Source organism: Podarcis raffonei, chromosome 8, assembly GCF_027172205.1.
Source record: "Podarcis raffonei isolate rPodRaf1 chromosome 8, rPodRaf1.pri, whole genome shotgun sequence".
Classification (NCBI taxonomy): Eukaryota; Metazoa; Chordata; class Lepidosauria; order Squamata; family Lacertidae; genus Podarcis; species Podarcis raffonei.
In genome coordinates this window covers 3,996,908-4,021,803 of record NC_070609.1, presented here as the reverse complement: position 1 = coordinate 4,021,803, position 24,896 = coordinate 3,996,908, and the positions used below count along the sequence as shown (strand labels likewise).

At 51.6% G+C, this 24,896-nt stretch overlaps 1 protein-coding gene across 6 annotated transcripts in view; it reads left to right on the top strand.

Annotated features, from left to right (window-relative positions):
- The window catches only part of MARK4 (microtubule affinity regulating kinase 4), a 69,645-nt gene extending 47,656 nt beyond the window's left edge, over positions 1–21,989 (top strand). Inside the window, exons 8-18 of one of the 6 annotated variants that reach the window (XM_053401741.1) lie at positions 287–523; positions 2,922–3,041; positions 5,951–6,050; positions 8,406–8,515; positions 9,371–9,533; positions 11,491–11,639; positions 12,782–12,885; positions 15,887–16,156; positions 19,518–19,574; positions 20,385–20,429; positions 21,418–21,989. In XM_053401741.1, coding sequence (XP_053257716.1) covers positions 287–523; positions 2,922–3,041; positions 5,951–6,050; positions 8,406–8,515; positions 9,371–9,533; positions 11,491–11,639; positions 12,782–12,885; positions 15,887–16,156; positions 19,518–19,574; positions 20,385–20,429; positions 21,418–21,754 — 1,692 coding nt within the window. In that variant the 3' untranslated portion in view covers positions 21,755–21,989. Of the gene's footprint in view, positions 1–286; positions 524–2,921; positions 3,042–5,950; positions 6,051–8,405; positions 8,516–9,370; positions 9,534–11,490; positions 11,709–12,781; positions 12,886–15,886; positions 16,157–19,102; positions 19,183–19,517; positions 19,575–20,384; positions 20,433–21,417 lie in introns of those variants that run through there. The other 5 variants (XM_053401739.1, XM_053401743.1, XM_053401744.1 and 2 more) reach the window with 5 other exon arrangements.
- Positions 21,990–24,896: the final 2,907 nt, after the last annotated feature.

Genomic DNA, 24,896 nt, shown 5'->3' with positions numbered 1-24,896 from the left:
GCTCTATGCCTCCATTCCTCCATCTGTAAAATGGGCATACTTATTACCCTGTTGGATGAGCAGGGCTGGGGGTGGCCTTCAGCATTTTCTCTGCTTCGTGCCGCCTCTTAAGAACCCAAATCCAGGTGCCCCAAAGCTGATTCAGATTCCTAGAATATTTCTGTGCCCCTCGCCTCAGCGGGGGTTGGGCTAGTTGACCTTTGGGGGTCCCTTCCAACTTTCCAGCTCTATCGTTCTGTGACTTCACCGTCCGTTCTGTGACTCTCCCCTCCGCCACCTAAAACAGGCCGAGAACCTTTTGCTGGACGCCGACGCCAACATAAAGATCGCCGACTTTGGGTTCAGCAACGAGTTCACGCTGGGCTCCAAACTGGACACGTTTTGCGGGAGCCCCCCCTACGCCGCCCCAGAACTCTTCCAGGGCAAGAAGTATGACGGCCCCGAGGTGGACATCTGGAGTCTGGGGGTCATCCTCTATACGCTGGTCAGCGGCTCCCTGCCTTTCGACGGGCAGAACCTCAAGGTGGGGCAGAGTGGGGGTCGCCAGGAAGCCTTGAAGAGGGAAGTGGGGGGTTATGGGGCCGGAGACAGGCCCAGCGGACTGCGGGGTCTCCCAAGCCAGAAGCAGAGATAGGGTGGGGGGCAAGGAGGGGGTCTATTTGGGTCCCTTGAACTTTTCTCTTTTTGCAGACAGGTGGGTGTTTTTTTTTCAGGTTAAGAACCGTTTTATTTGAATTTGGGATTTTTACATACATTACAGGTGAAACTTGGAAAATTAGAATATCGTGGGAAAGTTCATTTATTTCAGTAATTCAACTTAAAAGGTGAAACTAATATATGAGATAGACTCATGACATGCAAAGCGAGATATGTCAAGCCTTGATTTGTCATCATTGCGATGATCATGGCGTGCAGCTGATGAAAACCCCAAATTAACCATCTCAGAAAATGAGAATATTAAATGAAATCAGCAAAAGAAGGACTGCAAATAGAGCACTATTGGACCTCTGAGAAGTAGAAGCATGCATATGTACTCAGTACTTGGTTTGGGCCCCTTTTGCATCAATTACTGCTGAAATAAATGAACTTTTCCACGATAATCTAATTTTCCGAGTTTCACCTGCATATTATCGCCTTCCAATTTTTAAATTTCCTGTACAATTTTTTTCTTTCCCTCCCTCCCTTCCCACACCACCCCCATATCCATATCCATTAGAAGGGTTCGGGTTGTTTCCACCGAACGTCTTTTGTTCCAGTAGTTTTTATCCAATGTAGATAGGGGTTCCATCTGTTCCTTATCGTGGTGGATTTGACCTTCCACATTGTTTCCTGCGACATTACTTCGACAATGTCCGACAGAATAAGTTGAAACAAAAACTATTCCATGCCTCTACTTGCAGACAGCTTTGTTGGAATAGCATAAGGGGTTCCTCTCCCCAAAAGCTTAACCCGCCTCCCCAAACTACACTTCTCACCTAAATTGTACAACATCCTGTCTTTTGTGTTCTATGTAATGGAAATGGTTCCCAAATCAATCTTTTACAGGGCCAGACTTCAGAACTCCTCGCCTGTTGACATCAGGCAGGTTGCCTTCACTGTACTCCTTCCTGCTAAAAGCATATTTATTTAGGCAAAGTCTACCCAGACATAATAATAATAATAGTAACAACAACATATTCCTGTATAAAAAGGTAAAGGGGACCCCTGACCATTAGGTCCAGTTGTGACCGACTCTGGGGTTGCGGCGCTCATCTCGCTTTACAGGCCAAGGGAGCCGGCGTACAGCTTCCGGGTCATGTGGCCAGCATGACTAAGCCGCTTCTGGCAAACCAGAGCAGTGCACGGAAACACCGTTTACCTTCCCTCCGGAGCGGTACCTATTTATCTACTTGCACTGGCGTGCTTTCGAACTGCTAGGTTGGCAGGAGCAGGGACCGAGCAACGGGAGCTCACCCCGTCGCGGGGATTCAAACTGCCGACCTTCTGATCGGCAAGTCCTAGGCTCTGACATAATAAGAATAGTAACAACAACAACATATTCCTGCAATAGATTATTATAAATAAGAATACATTTATTATTACATTGTCACTGGTCATTTCATCGTTTTATCCATTTTGTGAACCCCTTCAAAGTTCATTTCTTTTTTAACGATCACGCAGTACGTAACTTTTATGAAATAAACTGATAAAAAAGACCTGAAACAAAAAGATGAGGAAGCAGAGAAAAGAATGTCTCTATGTGACAAAATGTGAAAACCGCATATTATGCACGTCCCACCCAGATAATGCCGGTTCCTCTGCCCAGCAACTCTTTATTTTATTTTTGTTTCATAAAATTTGCACACCACTTGGTTATAACAACCCTCAGAGCAGCTTGCAAAAGAGATTTTGGAAATAAAGGTATCACCAAGGAAGATGAACAGTAATTTAAAACTTTCGAAAACTCACACCAGCCTTCTAAACATCCGAGCAGAACTGTCTCAACAAAAATGTTTTTTTAGCAGGCACCAAATTATATCATCATTACTATATTTATTCAAATCCCACCTTTTTCCCAGACCAGGAATCGAGGATAGTGAAGGCACTTGCCTGATGTCAATAGGCAGGGAGTTCCACAGGGCAAATCCCTGAGCGCCGAGGTGTTACAGGCCTCCCTCCTGTCAGCAATCGTGCTGCAGCATTCCTTAACCACCTACGACCCCAGGCTGTGGCTTATGGGGCGGGAACCAGTGGCGGTGGCGCCCACAGAGACTGGAAGCACTATTAACTCCTTGCGGGTGCCCTTCTGCACCCCAAACCTCCCGTTTTTCTGCTGGTATATGGCCAGGCTGACCCAAAAGCAGGGGAAAGGAGGGTGAATTTGAGGCAGGATGGGGGAACCCGGTTTGGATATGACTGACGTTTCCACCTGCTCAATCCAGGAGCTGCGGGAACGTGTCCTTCGTGGCAAATACCGCGTGCCCTTCTACATGTCGACGGACTGCGAGAACATCCTGCGGCGCTTCTTGGTTCTGAACCCCTCCAAGCGCTGCACCCTGGAGGTAGGGACACCTAAGATGGCTGGGTGTGGGGGGGGGAGAAGAGGGGCTTAGTGAGTGGGCCTGGTGAAGATGGCCGGGGGGCGGCGGCTGAGCCACGTCCCAAGGACCATGGCTTTACTGTGCGGGGGGGGGGGGGAGAGAGATTCCTGCACTGAAGATTGAGGTTGAATCCTGACAAGACAGAAGTACTGTTTTGGGGGACAGGGGGCAGGCGGGTGTGGAGGACTCCCTGGTCCTGAATGGGGTACCTGTGCCCCTGAAGGACCAGGTGTGCAGCCTGGGAGTCATTTTGGACTCACAGCTGTCCATGGAGGCGCAGGTTAATTCTGTGTCCAGGGCGGCTGTCTACCAGCTCCACCTGGTACGCAGGATGAGACCCTCCCTGCCCGCAGACTGTCTTGCCAGAGTGGTGCATGCTCTGGTTATCTCCCGCTTGGACTACTGCAATGCGCTCAACGTGGGGCTACCTTTGAAGGTGACCTGGAAACTTCAATTAATCCAGAATGCGGCAGCTAGACTGGTGACTGGGGGCGGCCGCCGGGAACACATAACACCGGTCCTGAGAGATCTGCATTGGCTCCCAGTACGTTTCCGAGCACAATTCAAAGTGTTGGTGCTGACCTTTAAAGCCCTAAATGGCCTCAGTTCAGTATACCTGAAGGAGCGTCTCCACCCCCATCGTTCTGCCCGGACACTGAGGTCCAGTGCTGAGGGCCTTCTGGCGGTTCCCTCATTGCGAGAAGTGAGCTTACAGGGAACCAGACAGAGGGCCTTCTCGGTAGTGGCGCCTGCCCTGTGGAACGCCCTCCCTTCAGATGTGAAGGAAATAAGCTGCTATCCTATCTTTAAAAGACATCTGAAGGCAGCCCTGTTCAGGGAAGTTTTTAATATTTAATGCTGCACTGTTTTTAACCTTTGATTGGGAGCCGCCCAGAGTGGCTGGGGAAACTCAGCCAGATGGACGGGGTATAAATAATATTATTATTATTATTATTATTATTATTATTATTATTATTATTATTATTAGGGGGTTGGACTAGATGGCCACTGGGGGGTCCCTTCCAGTCCTACGATTCTCTGATTCCATAAGATCCTGCTGGATCAGGCCCAATGGGGCCCATCTAGTCCGGCAGCATCCTGTTCTCCCAGTAGCCAAGTGCTCCCGAAGAACCTAGGGATCTAGGGAAGATTGGAAAACGTTTATTGAATACATGGGGAATAACTGCACACAGCTGAAAACGCTGCCAGCATTGAGATAGATTCAACAGTTACGATGCACGTAATAATGGAATACCGAATGGGATAGTTTCTGCAAAACACGCAGGGATTCAAGATATGTAAAATGAACGATGGAAAGAGAAGAAAGGAAGTCGTTGGTATTTTAAGGAGGTAAAAATGAGTGTTTTAAATGATAGAAAATTGGATTAAAATTATATAAAATAAAAAATAGATAGATTGCCTCTGGGCCATAAAAACATAAGAAAAGCCAGCCCAAAGGGGGCCTCCTCTTAGTCCAGCATCCTGTTCCCGCATTGGCCAACCGGATGCCCATTAGGAGGACCCCGCAATCAGGATCCGGGTTCAAGAGCAACTCTCGCCTCCTGCCATTTTCCCCGCAGCTGGCATTCAGAAGCATTGACCCTGCAACCGCTGCTTGCTTTTTCTTCCCTGTTCTCTAAGCCATTGCTTGAGACGTTGCTCGTTCCCTGGGGGAGAACGAGGGAGCGCAGCTGGTGCCCCCACCTCCTCTGAGCCACGATTCCGCCCCCCAGACCTATTCTCCAGCCATCTTCTGCCCTCCAACCAGTTTCTCCTTACAGGAAGCTGTTGCTGCTGCTGCGGGAGGAGACCTTTAATTAGCTAATGTCTCGTGGGATCTGGCCCTGCCCACCCGCCTCTCCCTCCCCCCCTCCCCCCACGGATGGCTGTAATTAGCCTAATCGACTCAGGGATAATTATACCGTGTGTCAGGGAGGCAGAGAGCAGCCTCAGCTCCCTGCCTGCCTGCCTGCCTTTTCCCCCAGCGTAGTTCGCAGGCTTCTGTGGGGGGGGGGGATGCTGAGAGATGGGGTGAGGGTGCCCTGAGTGTGTGTTGGGGGGGTGTCTTCTTTGCCAAGGGGGTCCCTTCTGGCTAAAGATGATCTCAGAGCCTCTGCTCTCCTGAGTCCAGATGTTGTTGTTTTTTAAAGGAAGCTTCCTTACGCTGTGTCAGGGCGTTGATCCATCTAGTGCAATACGGTCTTCACTGGCCGGCAGCTGCTCTCGAGGATTTTTAAGCAGATAGCCTCTCCCAGCCTTACCGGGATTTGAACCCGAAACCCCTTCTGCTTACAAAGCAGATGCTCTGAGCTGTTGTTCGTTTTATTTTATTTAAAGCGAGTTTGTGCCTGCAGCTGTTTTGTGACGACCAAGGGTGCCCTTGAGCAGGTGCAGAGTGCCTCTCCCTCACTGCTGAGCTTGCAGGAATTTGAACCGCGGTTCCCAAAGCGCAAGCGATACATGGGGTCACCTAGCAGAATGCTAAGATGCATGTTGGGTGCAAACAATTTTGAGGTGCAAACGATTTCGTAAACCTGCTAGCACTGGATCAAGTCCAACTGAATGAATTACTTCAACTGAATAGTTTTCATTGGGCTTTGAATAAGTGTGCAATTAATTGTGACTGTTCTGGATTTTATGGCGCTGTTGCCTTCCTTGGTGTGCCATGCAAAGGGCTATTCTGAAAAATGCTTTTTTATATATAGGTTAGGGTAGTGCCCACTGGGAGTGAGTCTGTGGAAACCCCCCAAAAGTTAGGGAGCAACTGGGGTTAGAGAGGAAGGAGTTTCCAGGCATGGACAGAGAGTGTGTGTGTGTCTAGGCCTCCCCTTCTCGCCCCTCCCTTTCACGAACGCTCTTCTTCTCCACAGCAAATCATGAAGGACAAGTGGATCAATATTGGCTACGAGGGGGACGAACTAAAACCCTATAAAGAGCCGGAAGAGGATTTCGCAGATGCCAAGCGCATCGGTAAGGGCGTGTGGTGTGTTTTCGCTGCTTATGAAACAGCAGGTGCTGCCACACTCAGAGACTGAGTTCTTGCAAATGTGGACCCTGCAGCAGGGTCAGTTCTGTTAAGTTGTGGGTGAACATATCAAACGACACAGCGATTCTTCAAACAGCTCTTGTTTATTCACAGGCCAGAACTGAACTGAACTGAACTGAAGGGTTCAGCCAGCCTGTTTATATAGAGCTCCACTAGAACGCAACAGTAACCATTTTCTGTAACTATCCAATCACTGAACGTCACTTTCAATCCCTTATTTGCATATGTGGACCTGAGTGAAAACTATCTACAGTATCCCCCTGCTGGCCCAGGGTGAGAACTTCAGCACATAACAGGTTCCACACTTTGAAGCAGTCGGGGGACGGGGGCTGGGCAGGTGTGGAGGACTCCCTGGTCCTGAATGGGGCAACTGTGCCCCTGAAGGACCAGGTGCGCAGCCTGGGAGTCATTTTGGACTCACAGCTGTCCATGGAGGCGCAGGTCCATTCTGTGTCCAGGGCAGCTGTCTACCAGCTCCATCTGGTACGCAGGATGAGACCCTCCCTGCCTGCGGACTGCCTCACCAGAGTGGTGCATGCTCTGGTTATCTCCCACTTGGACTACTGCAATGCGCTCTCCGTGGGGCTACCTTTGAAGGTGACCTGGAAACTACGACTAATCCAGAATGCGGCAGCTAGACTGGTGAATGGGAGCGGCCGCTGGGACCACATAACACCGGTCTTGAAAAACCTGCATTGGCTCCCAGTACGTTTCTGAGCACAATTCAAAGTGTCGGTGCTGACCTTTAAAGCCCTAAACGGCCTCAGTCCAGTATACCTGAAGGAGCGTCTCCACCTCCATCGTTCTGCCCGGACGCTGAGGTCCAGTGCTGAGGGCCTTCTTGCAGTTCCTTCCCTGTGAGAAGCCAAGTTACAGGGAACCAGGCAGAGGGCCTTCTCGGTAGTGGCACCTGCCCTGTAGAACGCCCTCCCACCAGATGTCAAAGAGAACAACAACTACCAGACTTTTAGAAGACATCTGAAGGCAGCCCTGTTTGGGGAAGTTTTTAATGTGTGACATTTTAATGTATTTTTAATCTTTGTTGGAAGCCGCCCAGAGTGGCTGGGGAAACCCAGCCAGATGGGTGGGGTATAAATAATTGATTATGATGATGTAGATATTGGGGGAGATGATCTTGCAGGTAAACTGTTCCCAAATTGTTATGGGCTTTATACACCAGTTCCTATCCCAGGTTAATCTTTGTATAGAAGGTGATAAATAGTTCAGGGTAACCAAAGAATTTTGCAATGTGAGGGGAGCCCTCTGCCTTTCAGTTGTGCCTTTCAATCCCTGAGGAGTTCTTGTGCTTCAGGCCTTGTGCCAATCACCCTTCAAGTTCCTCCAGGGCCTGGTTATCCACAGCCTGGCCACTAGGAGAAAAGAACTTACTAGGGACTTAAAGCTGCAGATTTAATATTATCTCCCCTGAAAAGATTGAGGAGAGCTAGCTCCAGGCATTGGGAGACATTTTGTCCAATAATTGCTTTTTATTTGGACAAACACTTCCTCCCAGAACTCAGAGAGTCATCGAAACATAGAATTGTAGAGTTGGAAGGGGGTAACCAAAGGTCATCCAGCCCAAACCCCGCAATGGTTAAATCTTAACTAAAGCATCCATGACAGAGGGCCATCCTAACTCTGCTTAAAAGCCTCCAAGGAAGGAGGGTGTGCCAGCTTCTGAGAGAGCCCGTTCCACAGCCAAATGGCTCTAACTAACCCTAAGAAAGTCGGGACACGGGTGGCGCTGTGGGTTAAACCACAGAGCCTAGGGCTTGCCGATCAGAAGGTCAGCGGTTCGAATCCCCACGACGGGGTGAGCTCCCGTTGCTCGGTCCCTGCTCCTGCCAACCTAGCAGTTCGAAAGCACGTCAAAGTGCAAGTAGATAAATAGGTATCGCTGTGGCGGGAAGGTAAAGGGTGTTTCTGTGCACTGCTCTGGTTCGCCAGAAGCAGCTTAGTCATGCTGGCCACATGACCCGGAAGCTGTGCGCCGGCTCCCTAGGCCAGTAAAGCGAGATGAGCGCCGCAACCCCAGAGTCGGCGACGACTGGACCTAATAGTTAGTGGTCCCTTTACCTTTAACCCTAAGAAAAATCATTCCTAATGTTTAGTTGGACTCTCCTTCCTTGCCATTTGAATCCGTTGGTTCGGATCCTGCCCTCTGGAGCAGCAGAAAACACCTTCTAACTTCCTCCATCTGAGCCACTTTCCCTTCTGTCACGTAAGTTGGTGACTTAGAGCCTAACCTTCTTCGCCGTCTCTTTCCTCTCCCTGCCCAGAAGTGATGGTGGGCATGGGCTACACCCGCGAAGAGATCAAGGAAGCCCTGACCAGCCAGAAGTACAACGAGGTCACGGCCACCTACCTCCTGCTGGGCAGGAAGAACGAGGTGAGGCCCGGGGTTACGGGCGGGGTGGGGGGTGTTGCAGGAATTTATGTCTAGGTTGGGGGGGTTGCCCCTCCAGCAGATACCATGCACATGCAGCCCACTACCAAAATCAGCACCATCGCTTTTGTGACTTCTGTGATTTGCCCCCACAAAACACTTCATCACAGTTTCTTCCTATTCCAAGGGCCTTTGCTGCACGATACCAAATGTAAGAATTCACTGATAAATGCATCTATGTCCTGGCTCCCTGGGAAAACTTCAGAAATTCATCTAGACACCTGAGCTCAGCTACTCAGCAGCCCCTCTGCTGAGTGATAATTCCTGGCATCCTGATACCTGAGTGCCAGACAGGTAGCCATCCTTGAAATAACAAGCCCAGATGAAGGCAAAGGGGTGTGATAACTTGGCTGGGAAACAGGGAAATGTAAATATCTCTTTTGTTACACCTGATGGGTGTTAGGTGGAGAGCAAGGAGAACCATGGGGCAGGGTCCAGGATGCTCAGATTACGGCCACCAGACCTCCCCTTTCATGATGTAACCATGATGTAGTTGGGGGGGGGTGTAACATGGGGATTAGCAGCTAATAAAAGTTTGGGTTCTCTTTTGTTCGGGGCTTCCATCTTGTTCCACCTTGTGGCAGGTGGGAGTCCTGTCGCGACAGTCTTCAATCAAGACCAAGCCTACTGGTTTTGCTGGCTGGTGTCCTTGTTTTTTGTCCAAGGGAGCCCTCATATTTCTCCGTTAATGGTTTTTGCTGCGACTTCTTCCCCTTTCCATTTTTGGGACAGGTCGTTGTCTCGTTGTGCTGTGTGTAATCTTATAAGTGTCTGCCGTGTCGCCTCCCTGTCTCCCAGCAGGTGGAAGGGGGCGAGTCTCGCACGGGCAGCAGCCTCTCGCTGGCCCGGGTGCGGGCGCCCAGCGAGGTTTCCAACGGCACCAGCAAGTCCTCTTCGTCTCACTCCAAGAGCCAGCGGAGCTCCTCCACTTACCACCGGCAGCGGCGGCACAGCGATTTCTGTGAGTGACGTGGGCTCCCTTCCCTCCCTGCGCCCCCCCAACCGCTCCGTCCCAGTCTCGTACCACCACCCAAACTGATCAGTGCAGGGCTGAAACGGCTCCTTGCTCCATTTCCCGTGAAAGTCCCTAGGAGATTGTTCCAGTCCATGGGTGTTTCATGACACCTTGGTTGCCTGAAAGGAAAAGGGAACCTTCTTCCTCTTCTTCTTCTTCTTCTTCTTCTTCTTCTTCTTCTTCTTCCTCATTCCTCTTCCTCTTCTTCTTCCTCATTCCTCTTCCTCTTCTTCTTCGTCTTCCTCCTCTTCTTCTTCGTCTTCCTCTTCTACTTCGTCTTCCTCTTCTTCTTCTTCTTCTTCCTCTTCCTCTTCCTCTTCTTCTTCGTCTTCGTCTTCTACTTCTTCTTCCTCTTCCTCTTCTTCTTCTTCCTCTTCTTCTTCCTCTTCCTCTTCTTCTTTTTTCCCTCTTCCTCTTCTTCTTCCTCTTCTACTTCTTCTTCCTCTTCTTCTTCTTCTTCTTCCTCTTCCTCTTCTTCTTCCTCTTCCTCCTCCTCCTCGTCCTCTTCTTCTTCCTCTTCTGCATCTTCTTCCTCTTCTTCTTCTTCTTCCGCGATCCCTCGTAGCTGAATAAGATTGTCTTCCATAAACACGGTTTTAACAATGAGTCCGTAAGTGACTGTGGAGGCCGATTCTGGATCCACACGTCCTTCCACAGTGGGGACATTGGTTTCCGGGCGGGAGTTGATCACGGTGTGGATTCGCCAAGTGTGCCTTCCTCTTAGCACGTTTCTCCCTTGCGTCCTGAGTTCGAGTGTCTTCAAAGCCCAGGACACCTTAGGTAAAGACTGTTCTCCACCTGGAGCGCTCGCAGGCCAGTGTTTCCCAGTTGTCGGTGTTTATGCTACATTTTTAAAGATTTGCCTTGAGGCGGTCTTTAAACCTCTTTTGTTGACCACCAGCATTACGCTTTCCATTTTTAAGTCCGGAATAGAGTAGTTGCTTTGGAAGATGATCATCGGGCATCCACACAACATGACCAGTCCAACGAAGTTGATGTTGAAGAATCATTGCTTTGACACTGGTGATTACATACACTGGTATTAGTTCTCCTGTCTTCCCAAGTGATGTGTAAAATTTTTCGGAGACATTGGAAAATGCTGACAAGGCAATGATCCAGCAAGTGAGAAAAAGGAACCTAAGAAAGGCCAGGCTGGTGGATCAGGCCAAGGGCTCCCCTAGTCCAGCATCCTCTTCTCACAGTGGCCAAATACCCCTGAGAACCTAGAATTCTAGATAGACTGCCCCTATTCATTTTTTCCCCCAAAATATAGTCTGGCCCCCCACGAGGTCTGAGGGACAGTGGACCGGCCCCCTGCTGAAAAAGTTTGCTGACCCCTGTGGACCTAGTCCAACCACAGTGGCTCTCGCCTTGCTTTTGTTTTCTGTGAACTAAAAGTTTCACAGAGTTGTTGTTTAGTCGTTTAGTGGTGTCCGACTCTTCGTGACCCCCTGGACCAGAGCACGCCAGGCACTCCTGTCTTCCACTGCCTCCCGCAGTTTGGTCAAACTCATGCTGGTAGCTTCGAGAACACTGTCCCACCATCTCGTCCTCTGTCGTCCCCTTCTCCTTGTGCCCTCAATCTTTCCCAACATCAGGGTCTTTTCCAGGGAGTCTTCTCTTCTCATGAGGTGGCCAAAGTCTTGGAGCCTCAGCTTCAGGATCTGTCCTTCCAGTGAGCACTCAGGGCTGATTTCCTTCAGAATGGAGAGGTTGGATCTTCTTGCAGTCCATGGGACTCTCAAGAGTCTCCTCCAGCACCAGAATTCAAAAGCATCCATTCTTCGGTTTCCCAGAGACCTGCGTTCGAATCCCTGTTCTGCTAAGGAGCGCTCCTTTGGACCAGCCACGGGTTCTCTCCTCTCTGTCTCTGACGGCCTCTCTTTCCTCCTTCCCTCTCCAGGCGGCCCATCCCCAGTGCCCATGCACCCCAAGCGCAGCCCCACCAGCACGGGGGACGGGGAGCTGAAAGAGGAGCGCATGCCTTCGCGCAAGGCCAGCTGCAGCGTCGTCAGCAGTAGCGGCAGAGGCATCCCGCCCTCCAGCCCCATGGTGAGCAGTGCCAATAACCCCAACAAATCTGAGATCCCCGACCGCCGCAAGGACAGTGCCGTGAACACGGTGAGCAGGAGCGGGCTCCGGGGTCCTGCGGGCGCCCCATCCCAGTGACCCCCACCCGTGGGGAGGCAAGGGTAGGGGCCTGCAGCTCTGGCGTGGCTGCAACCCCATCCGCTTCCGAGCTGGGGTGCAGAGAAAACGAAATTTTCCTCCCCTAAACGCACATTGCTTTTTGTGCCCCAGAAGCCCTTGCGGAAGCTGTCCTTCTGGGCGCTGGTCTTGCCTGTGAGTTATTCCCAGGCACCGGCTCAAGATGGAGGGAGGCATGGCTGGGTTCGGGCAAGAGGCAAAAGCCTCAAACTACCCTGGAACGCGGGTGGCGCTGTGGGTTAAACCACAGAGCCTAGCGCTTGCTGATCAGAAGGTCGGCGGTTCGAATCCCCACGACGGGGTGAGCTCCCGTTGCTCGGTCCCTGCTCCTGCCAACCTAGCAGTTCGAAAGGACATCAAAGTGCAAGTAGATCAATAGGTACCACTCCGGCGGGAAGGTAAACGGTGTTTCCGTGTGCTGCTCTGGTTCACCAGAAGCGGCTTAGTCCTGCTGGCCACATGACCCGGAAGCTGTACGCTGGCTCCCTCGGCCAATAAAGCGAGATGAGCGCCGCAACCCCAGAGTCGTCCGCGACTGGACCTAATGGTCAGGGGTCCCTTTACCTTTACCCTGGGACCAGATTCAGAGCGCCCTGCAGTAGCCAAGTCCAGCAGGTCTGGTCATCTACCCTGGGGGGGGAAAAATCTGTGTCTTGTAATGTGTAGCAACCCCACACGGGCAGCAAGCACGCATGTGCATAGCTGCACATGCACATTCAGGCATGTCCGAAGCTGGAATCTGTCTCAGCAACTTCAAAATCCCTCTTGGACACACAGCCTTGACTTGCCCCCCAAATCCCCAATCTGAGATGCCTGAGCGTTCGGCTGCCTGCTTCCCGGTTTGGAGAGCTCTGAGCTGACCCGGCGAAAAACCGGTTTGCCGAAACGAGTCCGGCTTCTCAAAAGTTCCGTCTTGGGGGTTTTTTTGCCGTTGTTTCTCTCCTGCCTCCGCCTCTTCAGCCTGGGCTCTTCATCTCTCGTTGCAGAATAACATTCCCTCGAGTATGATGACCCGGAGGAATACCTACGTCTGCACGGATCGGCCTGGCGGAGAACGACACTCCCTGCTCCAGAACGGGAAGGAGAACAGGTATCGCTGCGATTATTCCTCTAAGGTCCTAAGACAGGCTGCGGCAATCAAAACATGACATTGGGGGGGAAAGTTTCAAAACTACTTGCAAAGGCAAAGTACGGTGTCTCCTACAAACGTACGCCTCTGCTACCGCGTTCGAAATTTGCCAGGCGCATTTTCCACCAGGCTGTCGGCCATTTGCAACCAAGTGAAGATGCCCAGGTGCCGGGATGACCGCTAACATCTCCACCCTCTGGAGGTGCATTGTGGGAGCCCTTGACTATTTTCACATACTAGCCACACATGCAGCAGAATTTTATCTACACAATCAGAAGCATAGCTGTCAACCGTCCCTTATTTGGCGGGAATCTCCCTTATTCGAGCGCCGTGTCCCACTGCTGTCCCGGATTGATGATGTCCCTTAAATTTCCCGGGTTTCATGCTCGCCCGGCTTGGGAGGGAAGCAGCGGCTCGGGGTCCTCCGCTACGAGAGAGAGCGCGCGCACGAGCTGCCGCATCTCTGTCTCTGCCTTTCCCCCCTCAGTGGTGCGTCGTGAGGAGGCGGGTGGCAGCGGGCGGGCAGGCAGCCCCTCTCTTGTGAGACTTCCACCGCACTGCCAGGGGAAGCCGGAGGTGGTGGCGACGGCTGAGGAAGGCCGCCTGAGGGAGGAGGAAGAGGAGGGGATGGGGAGGGACGCAGAAGGGCGACGCTTCAGCGGCCGCCGCAGTGCCGCAACCGCCTCATGCTGGGGTCGTGGGTGGCGTGGGCGAGAGTCTCCCTCCCTCCCTCCCTCTCTCTCGGGTGGGGAAGTGTCTATTGAACTCCTGGCGCCAGGACGATGGCAGCCCCGACGTGCGGCTTAGCATCCCCTCCAACCAGTGCAGCATCTTAACGTAGTGATTTCCCCCTCTGCATCCCTTTCATAACTCTATTTTTATAAATCATTTGTCCATCCATAGTTCAAATTTTTACTACAAGTTTTCTGTCAGTCGTACCAATGTATGTAACTCTTGACAATAGCTTTTCAAATAAATTATAGACTTTCCCCATTCTTTATTAAAGACGTCCTCTTGCTGGTTTCTAATTCTGCCTGTAAGCTTTGCCATCTGGACGTCGTTCATCCGTTTTGTCTGCCCCTCTTCTTTGGTGGGAGTTGTAGACCCTTAGGCTCACCTAGTCCAACCCCCTGCAAAGCACAGTCAGTGGCAGCAAAGCTAAGCCAAAATCCCTTATTTTGGCCACTGAACCTTTATTTTCAAGGCTGCTGGTCCCTTATTTTCAAATCTGTAAGTTCACAGCTATGATCAGAAGGAATTTCAGAAACCAAAATGGCTGTAATGAAAAATACGACTTTCTAGCCATCTGGCTCAAAAATGGCAACTAGGCATTCTGTTTCGGCGGCTGTAACCCTGGTTTCGGGAGCCATCTGGCTTCTATATCTGAATTTCTAACACTGCTTAGCTGTGATTTCTGCACTGCAGGGGGTTGGACTAGATGCCTTCCAATTCTGTAATTCCATTGCTATGCAAAGATCTTGACATCTTTCCGCAGGGCCTGCAAGACAGAGCTGTTCCACCTGGCCTTTGGTTTGGACTCAGGCTGACCCTTATGTTTCCCTCGCCTTATGGTTTTCACTTTTAAAATGAGGCTGCATTTTAACCTGTATTTAAAAAAAAAATCTTTTTCTTTTTTTTTCTTATTATGTTTTTACTGAAATTTTATTGGTGTTAGCTGCCCTGAGCCGGGCTCTGGCTGGAGAGGGCATGGTATAAATAAAAATTATTATTATTATTATTATTATTATTATTATTATTATTATTATTAAGATTAGCCTCTCTTGGTTTCCCTGCTCTTCCCAGTTTCTTCTGGCCCGGGAGCTGAGTTCCGGCCTCCCCCCTCTCACCTCTCCATCCCTGTCCCTTCCCACAGACTTCAGCTTGCCGCTGGACGCTTGCCCAGTTTCCACTGGTCTCATTCTGGCTCAATGCTGCCCTGGCCCCAGGGAGTCTCCAGGCCCTGGTCGGTCACCCATGTGACTGGCTGTGGAAGAATCCAGAACAGTCTCCAGAGACCGGGGGTGGGGGGGGAGAGAAGCTCTGTTTCTTTCAGCTTCTAGGAGGGTCCATCTGGACCTCCTCCTCCTCAGCCCAGAGTATGGACCAGAGGAACTCTGAAAACAGATCTTGTGGAAGAACAGAAGGACATTTCTATGTCTCTTTGGGGAAGGCAGGCTGGAGGGGGTCATTTTATCGCTTTCCATTCCTGTTGTTGTTGTTTAGTCGTTTAGTCGTGTCCGCCTCTTCGTGACCCCCTGGATCAGAGCTCACCAGGCACTCCTGTCTTCCACTGCCTCCCGCAGTTTGGTCAAACTCATGCTGGTAGCTTCGAGAACACTGTCCCACCATCTCGTCCTCCGTCGTCCCCTTCTCCTTGTGCCCTCCATCTTTCCCAACATCAGGGTCTTTTCCAGGGAGTCTTCTCTTCTCATGAGGTGGCCAAAGTATTGGAGCCTCAGCTTCAGGATCTGTCCTTCCAGTGAGCACTCAGGGCTGATTTCGTTAAGAATGGAGAGGTTTGATCTTCTTGCAGTCCATGGGACTCTCAAGAGTCTCCTCCAGCACCATAATTCAAAAGCATCAATTCTTTGGCAATCTGCCTTCTTTATGGTCCAGCTCTCACTTCCATACATCACTACTGGGAAAACCACAGCTTGAACTATACAGACCTTTGTCGGCAAGGTGATGTCTCTATTTTTTAAGATACTGTCTAGGTTTTTGTGACTCTCTCTAATTTGTTTGTTTGTAGTTAGGATGGGACTGAAGGACCGTGATGGGGTGGTTTGTAATATTTGGTGCCGTTAATTACGGACAGCAGGCAATCGTTTCTTTAGAAATATTCTATCATTTCTGTCCAAAATGATGGGTGACGCTGATTTCTGCCTCATATCTCTCTCTCTCTCTCTCTCTCTCTCTCTCTCTCTCTCTCTCTCCCTCTCTCCGCCCCCCCCGCCCCATGCAGCTCTGCCACCAGTCGTGTGCCCCCCGCCTCCCCCTCCAGCCACAGCATCGCCACCTCGTCCACCTCCTCAGACCGCACCCGGCTGTCTCGCGGCACCAACATCCGCAGCACCTTCCATGGGGGCCAGGTGCGGGACCGGCGGGGGACCGGCGTTCAGAACGGGCCCCCCACTTCGCCCACGCTCTCCCACGAAGCCACCCCTCTGCCTCAGAGCCGCAGCCGCGCCACCTCCAACCTCTTCAGCAAGCTCACGTCGAAACTCACGCGGAGGTGAGCGGGCGGCCGCGACAAAGGGGGCAGGCGGGCGGGAGGGCGAAGAGGGTAACGAAATCGAGAACGCAGGCTGGGTGGTTGCCGTTCCCCGACTCCTCTTCCTCCCCCCCCCCCAGTTTGATTTATTGCATGGGATTTTTAAAAAAATCAAATCGATTTAAATCACAATTTAAATCACTAGTCAGTAAGACTTGGTTTAATTCACTAATCAGTAAGACTTGGTTTAATTCACTAGTCAGTAAGACTTGGTTTAATTCACTAGTCAGTAAGACTTGGTTTAATTCACTAGTGAGTAAGACTTGGTTTAAATCACTGGTCAATAAGACTTGGTTTAATTCATTAGTCAGTAAGACTTGGTTTAATTCACTAGTCAGTAAGACTTAAAACGGCATACATGCATATATCTAAAAGCAAACAGATAATTACAATGATCAAAGCAGTAAAAAGGGCACGACGCCAGCCCTTTCATTAAAAGCAGTCAGTTCCCCAAAAGCCAGTTGGAAAAAGAAAGGCTTCACCTGAAGGACAGCAAGGAGGGGGCCAGCCTGGCTTCTCTTGGCAGGGAGTTCCAAAGTTGCCTGGGAGCAGCCACCACCGAGAAGGCCCTGCAAAGGTTTTGGGGGAAGGGGTCGTTTCCGATCAGTGCAGACCCTGCAAAACCTGAAATCCCGCAACGTCTCTTAGCACAGATGTTCTGGTGTGTGTGTTTGCTTCCTTGAAGGTTTTTGAGCAGAGGTTGGAAGGCCATCTGTCAGGGATGCTTTAGCTGAGATTCCAAGAGAAAAGCACACCAAGAACTCAGGCCAATGTAAGTTTCAATAGTGGGAGCGGTCCCTCCTAGCAAATCAATAGTCAATAGTAACAAAAACTAATCCATTCAAAAGTATGTATTCTGACAAAGATTACAAACTCAAATAGAGATTACAAACTCTAACAGAGATTACAAGCTCAAGCTCATAAATATATGTATAAGACAATAATTCGTTACAGAATTAGAAATAAGAGTTTGTGAGTAGAGATAAGTTTATGTTAGTCCATAGTCAGATTCGACGTGGAGGTCTTCATAGAGCCGAAGTCAGAAGTCAATTATAGATTAGAAACCAGGACATGGCGCTGTTTCGATGTATTCACCTTCATCAGCTGGAAGCATCAAATATTACATGAAAATACATTTACGTTCTAAATTATCATAAATTATAAAACAGTCATAAATTATGAAACAATATTATATAACATTTGGTTCCTTACCTAATTTTTAAAGGGTCGTGTAAGTTTGAAGACTTTCGGATAAATATATCCTGTTATTTTCTACTCTATTATAATTTATGATCATTTAGAATTTAAAAGTTTCTAATCTAACAGAGTTTGTCATCTATATTTGAGTTTGTATTCCTTGTCAGAATACATACTTTTGAATGGATTAGTTTTTGATACTATTGACTATTGATTTGTGAGGAGGGTCCACTCCCACTATTGAAACTTACATTGGCCTGAGTTCTTGGTGTGCTTTTTTCTTGGTATATTTAATAACGAGAACTCCACCTTATTTAACATTAGCTGAGATTCCTGCATTTCAGGGGACTAGACTAGATGACTCTTGGGGTCCCTTCCAACTCTACAGTCCTTTGATTCTGTGATTCCTATTTTTTGCTGTGCTGCAAGCCCTCCATGCAGCCATCATGTCGGCCGAGTCGCAGAACGGCTAGCAAAACGGGATGAATCTGCCACAAACGCCCCATTCCTGCAGCCACGTTCATGGCGGGCGTTTTAAAGCCTCATTAAACCGCCGCCGCTTCCCCCATAGAGTTCTGGGAGATGTAGTGTAGCCTTCTTAGACTTTGCCGACTGGTGGGGTCTGCGTTGCTCCCGGGAGGAAGAAAGGAAGTCAAATGACACCGAGGTTTGGTTCAGAGAAAGAGTTTATTCTGCTCTCCGGATAGCAGAAGGCACTTGCGTGGTCAGTCCACAGCAAGTCCAAAAAAATGAGATATTTCATGCAGTATATATATACTCAGGCACCCTCTCCCCCCTTCCCCAGGAATCCAACCACGTCAGCTTATACACGTAAGTTGACATCCATGACCATAAACAGATATTCCTGTTCCGGTACTCTTGACCATAAAAGGTTGTTCCTGATCCTATACTCTTATCTTGGGGCAGGAGGTCACCAACTCTAAGAGCACTCCTGGCGCCGTTCCCGGGTCTCTTGTCAGACCTGACAAGGTCTGTGCGTCTTTGTGGTCAGGATGTAAGATAAGACCCAGACGCGCCATCCCTGCTCCACTCGGAACTGGCAAGGCCATCCATTGCCGTCACGGACTGATAAAGGAGAGGGCTTTGAGCACTTGCTTATACAGCTGGCTTTCTGTTTACACATTGGCTCAAGAGCTCAAGTTAATGCATTTTAGAAATGCTCCCTTGGAGGAGGAAAAATGAGGATTTTGGGTCCCGTTTCATGACTGACTGCACAGAAACCCATTCCTTCAGTAGTTTGTTAAGGGTGACAAGATTTCGTTAGGGGGGTGTCCAAATTCCCTTCCCAGAGCTACCAGCGTGGTTTGATAATCAGATCTGACGAGGAACCCTGGGAATTGAAACTCCGGGACTTGGCTTTCTCGGCCCACGAGGCGCCGGTTCCGGTTCTTGCACCGCAGCGGGGTTGGGCTAGATGACCTTTGGGGGTCCCAGCTGTACGATCCCGTCCCCTCTCCCCCCCCCAATTTGGAGGCGTTTCTGCTGGAAGGAAGAGATTGCTCCCCCCACTAACCACAGCTGTCAACGTTTCCCTTCTTTAAAAAAAGGAAATTCCCTTATTCCGAATAGGATTCCTCACGAGAAAAGGGGAAAGTTGACACTAACCTCTCTTGCTCCCTTCTCCTCCTCCTGCTGCTGCTATCGCTTTCCCCTCTGTGCTGGTTTCACTTTGCTTTTCTCTGTTTTCAGGGTCACTCTTGACCCCTCTAAGCGCCAGAATTCTAACAGGTGTGTCTCGGGTGCTTCAATGCCTCAAGGATCTAAAATCAGTAAGTCTGGCTGCCTTCTCTTCTTCCCTGGGGGTGCTGGGGGGGAAGCCTTGCCTGCCTGCCTCCAGCCCCTTCCCCTCCTGCCTCCTCCCCATTTGCTCCCCCCCCCAAAAAAGATCCCATAAAAGCTTTTGCTTCTTTCTCACTTGACTAGAAATCTAGAGTGTGTTGTTCGGGGCTTAGCTTCTAACACGAGTGCTTGGCGGGGTAGAAGGGGTTCCCCACTCCACCCCCCACCCCCCCGCTTCCAAACCCGGAAGCCCCTCGGTCCCCTCGGATGGCTGCGGAAAGGCGCTCTGCACGTTCTCAAAAGCACTCTCTTCCTTACATTCCAGGTCTGAGCTAAGCTCTATGGCTCCACCCCCTCCCCGGGAGCTCTTAAGCAAGGCTGGGTAAGAGCCAGGCCAGGAGGATAGCTGGGCTAGCCGAGAGATAGCGTGGTGTAGTGGTTAGAGTGGCGGGGAGAGAGAGAGGCCAGGGTTCGAATCCCCCGACCCCACCCCACTTGGCTGTGAAGCTCAGGGCGTGACCCCGGCGGCCAGTCGCTGCTAGCCTGCCTCACAGGGTTGTTGTAGTGGGGTGGGGGGTTAAATGAGGAGGCAGAGAACCATGGGGTTGCCGCCTTGAGAAAAAGCCATGCAAGAAATAAAACAATAAATGAAGAATAGTTTGCACCACACCATATCTAAGCAGCGCAGAGGGGCTTGTGAGACTGACCGAATGCCCCTTTACATTGTCGACACAAGTTCCAGGCTGGGGAGAAGGCCCTTCTCCCTGATGCACTGGCTTTCTCCTTGCGGTGCGTTCCCCTCCCCAAGCCCCAGCCGGTATCAGCCATGTGATCCCCCCCCTCAAATGCAGTTGGAAGTGGTACAGCCCTCATGCAGGTAGAAGAGCCCCCCTCCCCGGGGAAGGTCTCTGACGCAGCCTCCCTTAGCTGCGATTCCCAGCCTTGCAAGGGGGTTGGGCTGGATGACCTTTGGGGGTCCCAACTCCACGGTTCTCAGCCAGGGAAGCTTGGGCTCTCTGCTCACAAGGAAGGTTTGAGGGCGGGGCTCTTGCTCCTTCCATCTCTCTCCCGGGCCGGGGTTCAAGGCTCCTCCGGTGGCTGGGAAGGGGGAAAGAGCCTGCCCACCCTTTGGCCCACCTCCCCACCGTCGGCCGTGCCTTCTTCATCGCTCTCCTCTTCTTCCTCTTTCCAGGGTCGCAGACGAACCTGAGAGAATCAGGGGACCTGCGCTCACAAGGTGGGTACCCAGCTCCCTCGCCGTCACCGTCATTCATTCTTATTTTTTATTTTTTAGAGCACAATTTTTATTAATTTAAAAAGACTACCAGCTTTTTGTACAGTTCCATGCAGTAGCTTCAATACAGGTGTACAGCAGCAGACAATCTCAAAAAGTTTAGTCAGTTAAAGAGAAAGATTGCAGGGGGTGTGTGTGGTTTTTTTCTCTCTTTTTTTGAAAGAGTAAGAAGAAAGGAAGATGAACAGGGAATGTATCAAGTTGTTTAAATCACAGTTCTCCAGAGCTTTTGCTTCAGTTTAAACAAAACTTATGCAACCAGACATTGTGACATTATGTTAGGGAAAATAGGGAAAAATCTTGGAGGTCCTGGGCCACAGGGAGGTTAGGCTGGCCTCAGTCAGAGCCAGGGTTTTTTCGGCTGTGGCCCCGATCTGGTGGAACGCTCTGTCCCAAGAGACTAGGGCCCTGCGGGACTTGACATCTTTCCTCAGGGCCTGCAAGACGGAGCTGTTCTGCCTGGGCTTTGGCCAAGGCACAGTCTGACCCCTTCCTTTGGTAATAGTCACAGAACTCTAGCCCAATGATTGCCATTAATTTGATTTTGAATTGATTTTTAGAATAAATTGACTTTAGAATGCTGTTACTTTTATTGTTGTTAGCTGCTCTGAGCCCGACTTCAGCTGGGGAGGGCGGGATATACCGTATTTTTTGCTCTATAAGACTCACTTTTTCCCTCCTAAAAAGTAAGGGGAAATGTGTGTGTGTCTTATGGAGCGAATGCAGGCTGCGCAGCTATCCCAGAAGCCAGAACAGCAAGAGGGATTGCTGCTTTCACTGCTGTTCTGGCTTCTGAGATTCAGAATATTTTTTTTCTTGTTTTCCTCCTCCAAAAACTAGGTGTGTCTTGTGGTCTGGTGCGTCTTATAGAGCAAAAAATATGGTAAATAAATTTTTATTATTATTTCTTATTATCCTCTCCCCTGCGCAGTTGCAATCTACCTTGGCATCAAAAGGAAGCAGAACCCCGGCTGCTCCGATTTACCTGGAATGTGAAGCTGACCAGCACCCGCTCAGCCGAGGCCATTCTGGCTGCCCTCCGCCAGGCCACGGACTCCGCCAGCTGCTGCTGCCGCCAGACGGAGCCCTTCGTCCTGTCCTGCACCCACGAGAAGAGCCCCAGCGAGCACTTCTGCTCCTTCGAGGTGGAGGTGTGTCGCCTCCAGCGCCTGGGCGGCCTCCACGGCGTCCTCTTCCGGCGCCAGGCGGGCACCTCCCTGGCCTTCCGCACCCTGGTGGCAAAAATCTCGGACCAGCTGCAACTCTAGGCCAGCGGCAGGGGCACAGCGCTGGCTGGCGGGGCTTCCTCCTTCCGCGCCAACCCCACAGGCTGTTGGGGGGCCAGAGAGGGGGCGTGACCCTCTCTGTTGCGTCCCCCCGGGGGCTTTTATCTGGGGCCTGATCCTGCTGCCTGATAGGACGAGGAGCTGCTCTGGGGGGGCTCCCACTGGCCTGCCCGCTGTGCTAGGGGCTGTGGGGTTGGGGGAGGGGGAAGAGGGGGGCGTTGAGGAAAGGGGGTCATGCTACCACCACCACCGGGGCCGGCCTCGCCCTTGCCACCCTACCTGGCCCAAGGATCGCCTCTAGGGGGGGTCCCTGGATCGCCCCAGGGGGGTCCTCAGCTGCTGCGGGAATCTTAAAGGGGGAGCTCTCTCTCTCTCGGCCTGCCTCCCTTTCTAAGTTTTTTTGGGGGGGCTTTACTCAGTTAACTAGCAGGTGCATGGCATGGGGAGCATCGAAAGCAAAAGGGGGGTCCTTTGGCAAATTGTGGTGTTGCAGACCCCTCTCCCACCCATTTCGCCATTGCAGGAGAGAGTGTAGGAACTGGGGTCTCTGCAAAGCAAGTCTCTCTCAGAGACCCTTGAGGACCCCCCCCCCGGGTATAGGGCAGTATATAAATTCAATATAATAGTAATTTTGGTCGTCCCCCCCCCCCGGACCCCCGCTTCCATCCATTGGCAAATGCTACGCCCAGAAGTTGCAACCTTTCCCTCTTGCAAACCACTATTTCGGATGGGTGTCTTAATTCCAGCTCCATTTTAGTATTTGGGACACAATTATGTCTCTGGCTGATGCGAATCCCAGTTCTTTTTTGGGGGGGGCTGTTTGATTGCCAGAGAGCTGGGGGTGCAACTCCCACCCGAAGCCCGGCAGCCAACTCAACAGCCACGAAGCAAAATCTGCCAAAGTCTTTCTGGAGCAGGGAGAGGGGACCCCGGCCTTTAGCCAAACTTGGGGGGCAATGTTGCCAAAAGAGGATATCCTCTTGCCCAGGCAGGGGTGGTGAGAAGTAGGGGGAGAGTTGGGAGGTCCTGGGGATGGCGTGACCCCGTCTTGCCGAGGGGCTGGCTTGGCCCGCGAAGGGCAGTTTTGGGTCCCGGTTGGTGCTCAGCCCCCAGGCTGCAGGATACGGCGGCAGCCATTCAACCGGTGCAGCAGCCGTGGTGGTGGTAGAAGGCCGCTGAGCTTCTTCTCCTCTCGGGGAGGGTGGGTTGGGGGTTTGGGTTTTGGCTTCTCCTGTTGAACTTCTCCCGCAGCGCACCAAGGCCTTGAGTGGCGGGCCGGGCCCCTCACCGCCATTCCCTACCAGCCCCACATCGCTAGACTAAAAACGACGACAACAACACACACACTCGCAAACCGGAACCCCGGTGCTGAGACGGCCTTCTCGAGGGGAGGCTGGCCCTCCCGACGGTCGCTTCAAGGGCTCAGATCCATCGTCCTGACAGCTGGGGCCCCCGCCAGAGCTGGTGCAACGTTGGGGGGGTTGCGGCTCCCCTCAGGAGGGGAGGGGGCAGCGTCCACCCCCCTCCCCAAAAAGAAAAGGCTGCTTCTCGCACACTGGACGAACGGGCATTGCACACCAGTTCGGGCACGGCCGCCATGCTCCCTGCCTTTTCTTGCTCGCCTGGGAAATGGGCTCAGCGGTGTGGAGGGGGCCTTGCGGCCGGCACCCCCCACATCCCGGGGCGGAGGAGAGGGGCAGCCTGGTCTCTGGTGGTGGGGCGGCTTGGGGGGGGGGTCACGGGCGACAGCGGCGACGCGAAATTCGGCAGCTCTGGCGGGGAGAAATTTTAAGTGGGTTTCCTTCCTCCTGCCCCCTTTTCCCCCTTGCTCCTTTCGCCTCACCCCACTTCTGTACACTGGGTCCCCCTGCTGTGACCTCCCCCCCTTCCTCCCGGACCCTGCCTCTTTGGGTGCACACCCCTCCCCATCTGTACAGACTCCCTTGTAAATAATTGTCCGGTTAGCCCCCGTTATCATTGGGTTAGCGATATTATTAAATGAGACCACCCTTTAGCCTTGGGACGATTGTAAGTTATTCCGGCCCCAGAGCGACAGTTCTGTACCAAACCCTTAATAAACGTAGAAAGCCTCCGCCCGTCGTCTTCTCTGCCTCGTCCGCTCCTGAGCCGCTTCTCTCGTCCGCGGGGGTGGAATGGGGTTCGAAGCGGCCCTTCGTGGAAACTGAAGGGAACCCCAAAGGTCATCCAGCCCAACCCCACTTCTCAACGGAGAGGTAGAGTCCGTGGAACTCGTACCCTTTGTGTGCCTGAGGAGGTGTGTCTCTGTTTGTGTGTTGGGATCACTCGGTTTTGAGAGCAGCCCTCTGCCCATGTTCAGAGGTGCTCTGCTTCCTTCTCGTATTTGGCGTGGGGGGGTTGAAACAGGACTCTGATTCCAAGGAGTGCCTGAGAAGGACCTAGATCAGCTTCTCCTTCTATGTCGGGGTACACTGCCCCTCCCAATGGAGGCTCCACTGAACCATTGCAGCTACAACAACCCCCAAGAGGCGGATGTGTGTTTAAACCACTTCTAGAGATGTCTCAGCCGGTGCCCAAAATCGCCTCCCACGGGAGCAGACTCCACAAATAGGTGCTGTGTTGCGTGGAGAAAAGGCCCGTTTTTGAATCTCGTTTTTGGGGTTTGCTGACCTGGCCTCCGGCGGGGTTACAAGACTTGCGGAGAGCTCCTCCAGTACGTTTGTGGGTACTGGGTTGAGTGTGGGGTTGCCATTGGGGTTCCTTTGACACTTTGGGGACAGCTGGTGTGTGACGGGGAAGAGCTGAACTGAGTCAAGGGACGCACGCTGCAAGCTCTCCGGCTCATAGCCTAGTAACCCTTCCTAAACGTCAGGAGGTCAAAAGCCCAGCCCTGTGAAACTCTTGACGCTGGTGATGGCAGGGAACGTCTGTAGGATCCTGACACTCATACCTTCATAATCTCTTCTCTCCAAGCTGGGCTACCCAGTGGCCCGTCTGCCCCAGAATCCTCAGCCAAATGTCCCTAAGGACCTAGGCACCTATTTATCTACTTGCACTTTGACGTGCTTTTGAACTGCTAGGTGGGTAGGAGCAGGGACCAAGCAATGGGAGCTCACCCCGTCGCGGGGATTCGAAGTCCTAGGCT